Source organism: Asparagus officinalis, chromosome 3 (assembly GCF_001876935.1).
Source record: "Asparagus officinalis chromosome 3, Aspof.V1, whole genome shotgun sequence".
Taxonomy (NCBI): domain Eukaryota; kingdom Viridiplantae; phylum Streptophyta; class Magnoliopsida; order Asparagales; family Asparagaceae; genus Asparagus; species Asparagus officinalis.
The window spans coordinates 53271694-53283354 of NC_033796.1; the positions used below are offsets into that span (position 1 = coordinate 53271694).

At 43.5% G+C, this 11661-nt stretch overlaps 2 protein-coding genes and 2 pseudogenes across 2 annotated transcripts; 3 read left to right on the forward strand and 1 right to left on the reverse strand.

Moving 5' to 3' along the window:
* LOC109834138 (geranylgeranyl diphosphate reductase, chloroplastic-like) lies at nt 1578-4553 on the forward strand. Its single transcript, XM_020402059.1, is given in 4 exon segments — nt 1578-1733; nt 1736-1813; nt 2037-2562; nt 3836-4553. Coding segments are annotated over 4 exon segments (1098 nt in total). The 5' UTR covers nt 1578-1675; the 3' UTR covers nt 4272-4553.
* LOC109834137 lies at nt 4852-6935 on the forward strand. Its single transcript, XM_020402058.1, has 7 exons — nt 4852-5337; nt 5428-5600; nt 5694-5796; nt 5869-5985; nt 6079-6249; nt 6384-6507; nt 6593-6935. The coding sequence occupies exons 1-7, from the start codon at nt 5083-5085 to the stop codon at nt 6766-6768; spliced, it is 1119 nt and encodes a 372-aa protein (XP_020257647.1). The 5' UTR covers nt 4852-5082; the 3' UTR covers nt 6769-6935.
* On the reverse strand, nt 6344-9878 carry LOC109835128 (annotated as a pseudogene).
* Nucleotides 10322-11497, forward strand: LOC109835129 (annotated as a pseudogene).

Below are 11661 nucleotides of genomic sequence, written 5' to 3' on the forward strand. Positions count from 1 at the left end.
GGAAAAGGGTCTTAAGGAACCCAGCATGCGCGCGGGTTCGAATCTCGTAAGGAACCCAGCATGCGCGCGGGTTCGAATTTTTTCAGCTTAATGATAGTTTGGTGGCTTATGTTGAGAGAGATGTATTTTCCACCATTACCGATGCATCTATAGGACACCATAGGATTAAAATCGTGGCTCTGCCACCGCCAGTCGATGTGTTTGCATCGCGACGTCTGCTTCGTTTGCTGCAAAAAAAAAAAAATAAATGACAAGAAAATCTTAATATAATAGGGAAAAGGTCCTACGAAAGTTAGCCAGAAAATATCAGGAATCGAAGGCAACAGGGCCGGCCCTGGGGTAAGCCCACCAAGCCCCGGGGCTGGGGCAACCCAGGCCCGGGGGGCAACTAGCCGGTGGCATACATACTTCCATGGGACCTCGCTAGTTTCCCTTGATCCCCCTCACTAATTTCCCAAATAAGTTTTACATGTTCCCTTGCCTTTCTCTAACTTAACCTATCCTATGTTCCATTAACTTCCCTTTCAGTAGGTGCAAATCCAAACAAACCCTAAGTCTTGGGGGAGGTAAATATGTCTCTGGGGTTTTATTAAAGGTTAATTTCACAAACCCCATTTATTTCGGGGGTTTTGAATGTAACCTTCCAAAACTTTGTCTATTTCACATGACCTCTCTAATTTTTGGGGTGTCTCACAAAACGCCATAAACTTCAACCTTTTCTTCCTAGATCCCCTACATACAATTTCATAACTAAAAATTTAACAAGAGAAGAAAATTAAATTTTTTTTTTGGGGGGAATATATTATCTGTAAATAACAATCGACAAAGTTTGAGATTTCTCTTTTTTTTCCTCAATAATATTTTAGTTTTCCTGCAAATTATAGACGTAGGGGTTAGTGAGATGAAGTTAAAATGTAAGAGGGATTAGGTGAGATAAAACAAAAGCTCTAGCAGTGTTATGAGCAACACCCCTCAAAACTCAGTGGGTTATGTGAAACTAGCCCTGCTATTAATGATAAGAATTTCAAGGCTTTTCTCGCCCAAAAAAAAAAAAAACATATTTTAACAGTTGCAACGCGCGGGCTCAGGCTCAGGCTGAGCGACGCGCTGCCATCCGTTCACGATCCCAATAATTAACCACGTGTCCTTTTCTCACCCTCACCGAAATAAAACCAACGGAAACGAACAACAGGAGCCCACAAACCCAAAGTATCCAGAACCTCATCCCGTCGAAATCCCCACCGTCCATCATCCCCATCCGACGACTCACGTCCCCGCAAAATCTCCCCGCCCTATCCGAATCCCGCGACAAAAAGGAAACCTCACGACTTACGACCCATTTTCACCACCGGAAAAGAAAAAAAAAGAAAAAGGAAAATGTCATCATCGTCGATCTCCACCGCCTTCACCACCGCCGGCCTCCCCCGAGCCCCCAAGCGCCCGCAAACACCGCCAGGGCCATAACAAGCCCGGGGGGGAGGGGAGGAGGCGCCTCGAGGTTCGCCGCCGGCAGTCGAGCCGAAGCTGGCGGGGAGGAACCTCCGGGTGGCGGTGGTGGGGGAGGCCGGGGGGAGGGGCCGGCGCGGAGACGCTGGCGAGGGAGGGGTCGAGGCGGTCCTCATCGAGAGGAAAGCTGGACAACTGCAAGCCCTGCGGTGGGCCATCCCGCTCTGCAATGGTCGGCGAGTTCGACCTGCCCCTGGACATCATCGACAGGAGGGTCACCAAGAGAAGATGATATCGCCGTCGAATGTGGGCGTCGACATCGGAAGGACTTTGAAGCCTCACGAGTACATTGGCATGGTCCGCCGCGACGAGGTAAAAAAAAAAAAAAAAAAAAATTTTTCCTCCCCCCACAGCAAATTTTATGAGGTTTTAATTAAAGAGGAATTAGGTTCAAATTTTATGAGGTTTTAAAGATTACATGAACACCAATCTGGACACCCACTTCAAACATTGCGTTGGCTGATCGGTTAATTTAGTAGGTTGAGGAGTATTCTCTAGTAACAGGGTTATCGTGTTTCTTGCCCTTGACCAGGTCCTTGATGCTTACCTTCGGGAGCGCGCTGCTGAGGCAGGCGCGACCGTCATCAACGGCCTCTTTCTCAAAATGGACAAACCAGAGGCCCGGAGCGGGGGGCGATACAAGATATACTACAACCACTATGAGAAGGGCTCAGTGAACGGGGAGAAGAGGGAGATGGAGGTGGATGCGGTAATAGGAGCGGACGGTGCCAACTCAAGGGTCGCCAAATCGATCGGGGCAGGGGACTACGATTACGCCATCGCATTCCAAGAGAGGGTTAAGATTCCGGATAGCAAGATGGAATACTACAAGGATTTGGCAGAGATGTATGTAGGGGATGACGTGTCGCCGGATTTCTACGGCTGGGTTTTCCCCAAGTGCGATCATGTGGCCGTGGGTACAGGGACGGTGACGCACAAGAGCGAGATAAAGCAGTTCCAAGCAGCCACAAGGTTGAGGGCTCGGGATAAGATCGAGGGTGGGAAGATTATCCGAGTAGAGGCACATCCTATTCCGGAGCATCCTCGACCCCGCAGGTATTATACATTTTGAACAAATACATATTCAATACCATCACAAAACCCCGGTGAAATTTGATTATGTTCCTGTGTCAATCTCTGTATAAGATGAGTAAAAATGAATAGCTAACGCACTAAAGAGGTTATTGAGACTTAAAAGTCACACATCTATGAGGAGATTCACCTCCGTTAAGATTTCCATAGACTAGATAATGAGTTTAAATTTCAGGATCTGGCATCAAGACTGAGTGAACAGTCTTTTCCTGTAGCTTAACATCATTAGATTATATATATTTTGGTCTCATTACACAATCAGGAACTGAAATTCTCAATTTGTCCGGTCTATTTATGAGTGTGCATATACAGTTTGTATCTGATTTATAGCATCATTAACCAATTAGACCTGGTTATTTTTACCCAGTTCATTCATTTTGTATTTGTTCTTCTTTTCCTTTTTCTCTTTGCCCTTTGGGGTTCTTTTTTATTGTCTTTAAATTCTTTGGATATAACATATATATAAGAATCACAATTTATGTGCCCTGTTAATAATAGATATAGATTTTTCGAACATGGACGTCTTTATTTACTCGCTGATCCACACATTTCACTTTCCTCCATAGTTCGCACTTCAAATTTTGCATTTCCTGTGACACATCACAGTTCCCTTGGATAGAAATTCTTCTCGAGTCTCACTGTGTTATGGGAAAGCTTTGAAAATAGTGACCACCTGCTATCTCAATCAGGTATCTTTACCAGCTCCCCTCCAAGACCCTCCCATTTGCTAAAGCTTATGGTGTGAGATACTCCTTTTAAGCTGTTTAGGAGCTGAGATCCGTTTGGTTGATGACAACAGACGACCCCGTTCCCTAAAACGACAATGACATACTCCAAACTCCAAAGGGTGTTGATAATGCTCAATTGTTGCCAGTCTTGTAATTCTTGGTTTCTAGATTAGCACCTTAGCGCGAACGCAATCTCCTAATACCTTTTCCTTTGAGAAATCAAACTCCTGAAATCTTTTTTAGGTTTTTGACAGCTTGAACAAATAAGCACCACTAGATGCTTCTGTGTCCTGATCAACATCTTAAAAGCTCCAGATGGTTGTGCCTTTGAAATGTTGAACTTGGATAATACATAGCATGTTATAATTTTTATAACATGTTTGAACTAAAAGATGATTACTATTGGAATTTGATATCTTGTCATACTTGTACAAAAAAATTTGATTACCTAACCACCGAAGGGGCGAAAAAAATCTAAATGAGCTTGTTGTATGTCCTGAACCGTGTAGGGTACTGGACCGTGTTGCCCTCGTGGGAGATGCCGCCGGATACGTCACCAAGTGTTCTGGCGAAGGGATCTACTTTGCTGCAAAGAGCGGACGAATGTGTGCAGAGGCAATCGTCGAAGGCTCAGAGAACGGCACCAGGATGATCAATGAGGCTGACCTGAGAACGTACTTGAAGAAGTTTGATCAAACTTACTGGCCCACGTACAAGGTGCTCGACATACTCCAGAAGGTGTTCTATCGTTCTAACCCAGCAAGGGAGGCATTCGTGCAGATGTGTGCGGATGAGTACGTACAGAAGATGACCTTTGACAGCTATTTGTACAAGAGGGTGGTGCCTGGTAACCCCCTCGACGATCTTAAGCTGGCCGTCAACACTATTGGGAGCCTGGTGAGGGCAAACGCATTGAAGAACGAGATGAGCAAGGTTGCTTTGTGAGGGTGAAGCCTCAAGGTGGAGATCCAGTATTTGATCATTTATATTTGCATGTATCGGCTAAATTCAAGCGGTACTAAGAGAGACTGAGAGAAAAGAGGACCCCCTGGTGATTCAGTAGTTTGTGGGGATTTTCCTCCTTGGAGATGTATGTATTTTTCTTTGCCAAGCTGCTTAACAGTTCGTGCTGTAAACTACTCTGCCTTGTAATATACAGTTGATGACGAACACGCCCTTTTGATTCGTTGATGACTTATCTATCAGATCTTGGGCTTTTAAAGCTTCTATCCTTCTCCTACTAAATTTCCTACAAGCAAATTTAGGAGAGGTGTGTAACGGTATCTTACCGTGTATGATGCGCTTAAGGTCTGTTTACTTGTTATCCTATTATAGTTATAGCTCGTAAAGTGTCTTCAAATGTACGAAATTGATTCTGATCTCACATTCAATTATCATATAAAAAATTCCCATCATTTTACGAATTTCATCCTGCTATGTTTCAAGCTTTTTTTTTGTTAGCCGGAACTTCTCGCAGGCTCCCGGGCAGGTTTGATGCTGTTCTTTTGGAGCTTCAACCTTCAAAAAGTTGATAAATGAGATAATTCAGAAGAAATAAGGGCTAGTAAATAATAAAAGAAGATGCCAGTGGAGACGCAATCACGAGATTTTGATACATTTGCCTAAGGGGGCACACCCTCAGATAGGGTGAATCTAAAAGATAAGGCTGCTAGTTAGTTTAATAGCCATCGTCATCACCACCATCAACATTTTCTTTCCTTTCGTCTTGGCTGAGCCAAGCAAGGAGGAGACGAGGATGGATATTTTCGATGTTGGGCCCTGCAAGGATTCCTACCAGCTGGGTTTCCTGATAGGACAAAGATTCTCGGACTTGATAAGGAGCAGGGTAGTCACTGACCTCATACTCCAACACCAGCTGCTTCCGTTTTCTCGCACCCCTGAAGCCGAGCCGCTCATCGAGTCGCTCTGCAGCAACAACAAGCAGAGATTTCCAAGGTACTGGGATGAACTATTGGGAACTGCTCAGGGGAGCCGCGTCTCAGCCCTCGAGGTGTCACTCTATGCTCTCTCTCTCAAGTTTGCTCTTTCCGACTATTGTATTTGTCATGAAAAGTTTGAACTGATGCTCGTGAGCACGCAGCTAATACTGGTGAACTTCAGAAAGGAGATACTACCATTTATCCCCAAAACAGAGGAAGCCCCCAAACAAGAAGATACAGCCAGTGAGGACTGTTCCGATGTTCTCATTGTAAACGATTCGACAGCCTTCCTTGGACATAATGAAGATGCAAATGTAGCTCTAGTCGGCCACACGTAATTATTAACCATGAAGCATTCTCAAACCTAAATGCAAACAAAGTTACGTTATGTGAGAACTCACAGAATCATTTCATCTGTGTGCTGCAGCTATTTGGTGAGGGTGATGCTTCCTACTGGACTATCCTTCACAGCTTACACCTATGCAGGAGAACTACCAAGCTGTGCTTTTGGTTTTAACAGCCATGGGGTGGTAAGACAAAGGCACCTTTTCCTTCATCACTAAAATTCCATCGGATATTAATCTATGTTGTGTCTTGTTTAGGCATTTACACTAAATGCGGTACCGCCATCCAACGATGAAATACTTGAAGGAGGAATTGGTCGGAACTTTATATCACGAGATCTACTCGAAGCAACTAACATCTCAGACGCGTTGAATGTGAGATATCATTCTTTTTTTGTTCACAGAAGGAAATCTTACAACTATGCGAACTTACTGATGAACAGTGATGTAATTATATCTTGAATCCAGAGGCTTCAGTCATCCAATGCTTCTGTTGGGCACAGCTATAATCTGGTAGATATGCAAGGCCGGAAGATATTTAATGTAGAAACTGCGTCAAACAACCGCTTCTCCATTCATGAAGCTGGAGCTAGACCATTCTTTCATGCAAACATGTACCTGCACCTTAAAGTCCAGCAGGTGAACAATTCGCAACCAAATTGAGAACAACAATGATATAACATTTGCATGCACACATATCATCATTATGTGCTTAAAAAATTGCATGAAAATGTGGAAACACATTAAATTAATATCAGTCAATCGTAATGAAGGTACAAAATGAGAGTTCTATCAGTCGGCAAAGAAGAGCAGCGCTACTTCCAGCAGAGTCCAAAGAAAATACACTTGCTCTTCTTGGAGATTGTGAGGACGAAGAATACCCCATCTATATGACAGGTGTTCTAAACTAGATAAATTTCTAAACGTATCTTTCATCACTTCTGTCACTAGCTTTTGAATTTTCCATTGGCTAATACTTCAGGCCCCACGCTGTACACTCTATGCACTGTGCTTATTGATCTGGATGACCGGACGCTGACAATAATTCAAGGCCAACCCAAAAAAAGGAGACACTCTTTCTTTATTTTCAATATTCTAAGTGCAGGGGCTACAACTAATGCTCTCACTAGAAAGCATAAAGTCTATCTCAACTATTGATGAAGATGTTAATCGATTGGATCAAACACGGCTATCGTCTTGGATTCAAACTTGAACGCATCGATGTTCTTCATGCAGGCTCATAGAGACCCAACATGTGTCCATCAATGCACCGCAAGGCCGCAACCTGTAAAATCAGTGTTAAAACTATGTCCTCTTCTGTGATACTTGTAACAAGCATATACTTGGAGAACGATTACCTTCCCATGGATTTCATGTTTGATGGGACCATCCAGCTCTGCGCCTAATGACATTAATTTTGTAACTGTACTGTTTATATCAGTAACACTGAAGGATAGCATAGACGAGTAACCCTTCTGCATGGGAATATCACTGTTACACCAAAGTCAGTTAGAACAGAAGAGCTACCCTTTCTGAGTTAGCATAGTGAATCAACACAGTCCAATTAAATAATCAAATATAAAACCTACAAAATAGCAAATAACAATGACAAAATAGCATGCAATAAATACTACATTAAAATTTTAACCCCACTCTCGCACACACACAAGAACCTCTGCTGATAACTCAGCCAATGCTGGGTACCAATTTATTAAATTTTGTTGCATCCTACAAATCACAAGTTTGATAAACCTTAAAAATCGGCCATGCATCAGATGGGTCGGACCATACAACAAAAGGATCCGATCCAAATATAGACACAGCCCGACTGACCATGCTGACCAACCTGGCCTCTCCAACAATCCTAGTTTGAGTCAAAAGGTGTCTTTAGATCGGACTCCGCCATAGAGTATTAGTCCCGAGGCAAGGAAGAGAATGTCTAATTTTCTCATCAGAATGTCTAATTGTCTCATCAGCACTGCCTGCATTAAAGCACGGTCATGCGTTATAATGACTTCTCGGATGGTGCCCATAACTCCGCCACCCAGTTGTCATCACATTAAATACATGGCCAGACGTTATAATGACTCCTCGAACGACGCTCATACTTCGTCGCTCTTTTGCTATCACATTAAATGTGGTGTGGGCCGCCCCTCATGCTCGTCCACCGGCTGCCGACATGTGTAAACCGGAAATAGAACTCCAACTCTGTCGATCGGGGTAGATTACCAATTCGCCCTCCACGCTCTACTATAAATAGAGGCCACTTCCACCATTCTAAGGTATGATCTATCTAATATCTAAAACATAAACTGAATTCTGCATTTCGGTACACTGGGGGAAGTTTCCTCTGGAGCCGCTAATGTCTATTATTTGTGCAGTCTTTTCCAGTTTTATCAATCATCAGAGGACATTAAGGGCCCACAATTTTTTCCTAATATCACCCTACTCACAAATTAACTTTTCAACATAAACAAAGTTCAAATATCAGTAGCTTGATCAGCAGTTTGAGGGCTTTACAAGTGGGAAATAACATTTTGGGGAGAGTAGTTATTAGTTTAACAGTGATGGTGCTTCAGAGCTGAATGCAAAAAGATTTATGCAGACTATGTAGCAGACATTTCTATTTTGAAGCAATGGTATCTTAGACACAAGATTTCTTGTGATATAATCTTTTTGTGCACTATCTTAGACTTGTGTATTGTGTCTGTGTTGGCATGCTCATCCGTGAAATTCTTGATATATTTAATCCCAGAGAGAGGCGGAGCACATTCCATTCCAAGAATAAACCAGAGTTCTGAAAAAGGATGGAAAGAAATTGCAAACAACTAGTGGAGATTTCCAATAACAAATGCTTAGACTGAACCTCATATAGAGATATTGGTAAGGCTGGCGAGCTCAAGGAGGTATAAAAATGAAAGGCACATTGGACAATCGTCTACCAGCCAAAAATTGGAACAATCGCTATCCATAGAGCTAGCTGATGAGTATTCTAGATTGAATTTAGTGGCATCTCGAAAATTTATATATAAATAATATCCATTGAGATAAAGAAGAATACATTTGCAGTTTAAATTTTCTTTTCCCACTGCTTGGAGACAGAGTTTAAAGATGATAGACCAGCAGATTTAATTTAATATTCAAATTGGAGGCTGTTGATCAAGCTTAAAAGGGAATCTTGCATATAACTGTAGATTAAAGAAAGAGATCAAGAAGATTCGGCAATATATTTCAAAGGTCTACAGATGAGACAAGTAAATTCAAAGAGGGCCTTGATGAATCTTGAAATGAAACTAGATATTAAGGTGATATTAAGAAGCTTCAAAGGAAGCAACATAATGAACAGAGGAGAACATCCTTCCATATCTTGTGCAGCCTGTGAATCTTCTTCTGCTACTTCATTTTATTAGATCAATCAAAGTAAAATGGCATGCCCCCTTATCGACCTCCTTCCTTCACTCGATATGAAAACGTACTTAAAGTAGAGATAAATCCTAGTATTTGTAATGCTATTTTGAATCCAGACGAATGGAAGTTGATCTAAGTTTAAGCAGTTGTAAGCGTAGTCAGGGTCACGACCTCCTCATTTCTCTTCCAAGGAAGTCTGCAGCATTCCGTTATATCAGTTTCGGTAGTATTTTTTCTCCCTTCAATAATTGTAATTAAATTGAACTGGTTCCTCTACTATGTTAAAATTTTGTGTCATGCCTCTATTCGGGTTTATACATAGTTTTGGGTTGTGCACTGTCTTTTCTTCACTGTGCCTGCGCATTTTATTTCTTTTGGGTGGAGTCTATGAATCTGAGATTTTCAATTTCAATTAGATCAACCAAATGGAAACAGCAAGTTCCCTCCATCCTCCTCCCTTCACTCTCCATAAAAAGTACAAACACGCATCCACATCAAGGAATGATAAACTTAAGTTTAACTAGCTCGCTTCAAAATCAAATTGACGTCAGCAGAAAGGGGGGGGGGAAAAGGGGAATCAATTTTCTAGGTTAGGGTTAAATTGGGTTAAGAAAACACAATGACAATGGCATACCTAGCGGTGCTAGCGGGCGGAGGGGGGGAGTGCAAAAGGGCGAGCTTGAGGGGCCCGGAGTGGAGCTCAGCCCATCGAAGGGTGCAGACGTGGATGTTTGAGGCCCAAAAGCCCTCGGAGTTAGAAACCGAGCCGCCGTTGGAACGCTCCGGCTGTGCAGCTGAAGCAGCCCACCGGGAATGTCCGGCGCGCCGCCGCCGCCGCCGGCGCTGGACGAACTGCCCATTCGAAATTGCTTATGGCCCGGAGACGGGGACCGGCGACGGGGGTGAATCGGGAAGAATCGAGTCCTCTCGAGAAGAAAAATTAGGTCTCTTTCCGCGTTGCCTTCTCTCAAAATTTTATCGAGGGTTTTTGTCCGTATCGGTCACCTCCATTCATCACATTTCTGATTAGTCCAATATTTTGAAATCAGGCCCCCGCATCTTCGTATTTTGAAATTAGGGCCCCAAACAAATCTTTCTAGGTATTTTGGAAATTAGTCTTTCTAGTTGGCAGCTAGTGGAAAGATTTGGGGGACTAATTTCAAAATGCTTAGAAGATCTTAGGAACTAATTTCAAGTTATCCAGATTTGAGTAGCTAATTCAAAATACACAACAAGCACAAGATTTTAATTTTTCTGCAATACTCAAGGTCGTGTGCTAAGGGTTGCCACTTAGCCGTGACAGATGGTTGATATCCATAGTCTGAATGATCATGAAGAAGTTCTCTCGTCAAACCCTTAAAAAAAAAAACTTGTAGAGGAAATATTTCAAAATATAAAGATGTGGGGACTAATCTGAAGCCTATGAAAGATCTAAAACCCCTCTCATCAAATAGATAGGGCCTGGGCCTAACATGGTGAAATATTAACAAGAACTTCTCAAGTTTCTATGGGCTCAAGTGCATTATCCCACGCGGCTCTTGAGTTCCGGGGGAACGGTTATATAAAAAAACGCGCTTCCAAACAACATAAAAACCCTGCTAACCCCCCAATCAATTTCAAATCAAATCCGATCGCTTTCCCTTCAACCTGCCTCAAAACTCCATTATTCCAAAACTAAACAACAAATATGGGAGAACTACTCCGGAAAGCCATGTATGAAAGCAGGCACACCTGCAAGTGGAATTCCCCACCTCCTACCCCCTGCCTCCCCCGCGCATATCCCTCTCCCCGCGCCGCTCACCCTCCCGCGCCCCGCTGCCGACCGGCGCGAGCCGCAAGCGCAAGGGCCGTGCGCAAAGGGACATGCAAAAGACCCTTTCGAAAACCTCCGCTCCTCGTAAACTTCCTCCGTACTGGCACGGCTCGCTACCTTCGAGAATGCTTCTCCCCTCCGCAGTGGGCGACGGCTCCTGCACCGCCCGGTCAGCACCACCATGATCGCTCGTTCCTCCTCTCCGTCTGCGCCCGCCTCCTTGCTTCTTCCTTCCACTTCACCCGACTCCTTCCGCTCCCCCGACGGGAAAATCTACTACGGCTTCGTCACCCCGAGGGGTCTCGCCCTCTTCAAGTCTGGCCTCGGGGTCGAGGTTCCGAAGGATGAGAGGTACAAAATGGGGTTTACGGATCTGGTGCACGCGGTGATGTCGGTGATGGTTTTCGCGGCGATAGCGCTGTCGGATCATCGGGTGACGAATTGCCTTTTCCCGGGGCACAGGAAGGAGATGGATGAGGTGATGGAGAGTTTTCCTCTTATGGTTGGGGTTGTTTGCAGTGGGTTGTTCCTTGTGTTTCCTAACACTAGGTTTGGAGTCGGATGCATGGCCCCTTAAAACTATTAGTAACAGTAGGACATTTTAGCCTAGATTTTTTAAATGTGTTTATTTGTTTGTTAATTTGGCATAATTTGGAATGTACTCAGGAGAGATGCAAGTACCCCTCCATATATATTTATATGTATCAACTTGTGTTTTCTCTATTCTTTATCAGTGTAGAAATCATGGCCTAAAAAAGTTTCCAAAATAGTTAGGAATCATGTTTTACCCAGAATGCCGTGATGACAATGAAAGTAAATACCAGCCCACA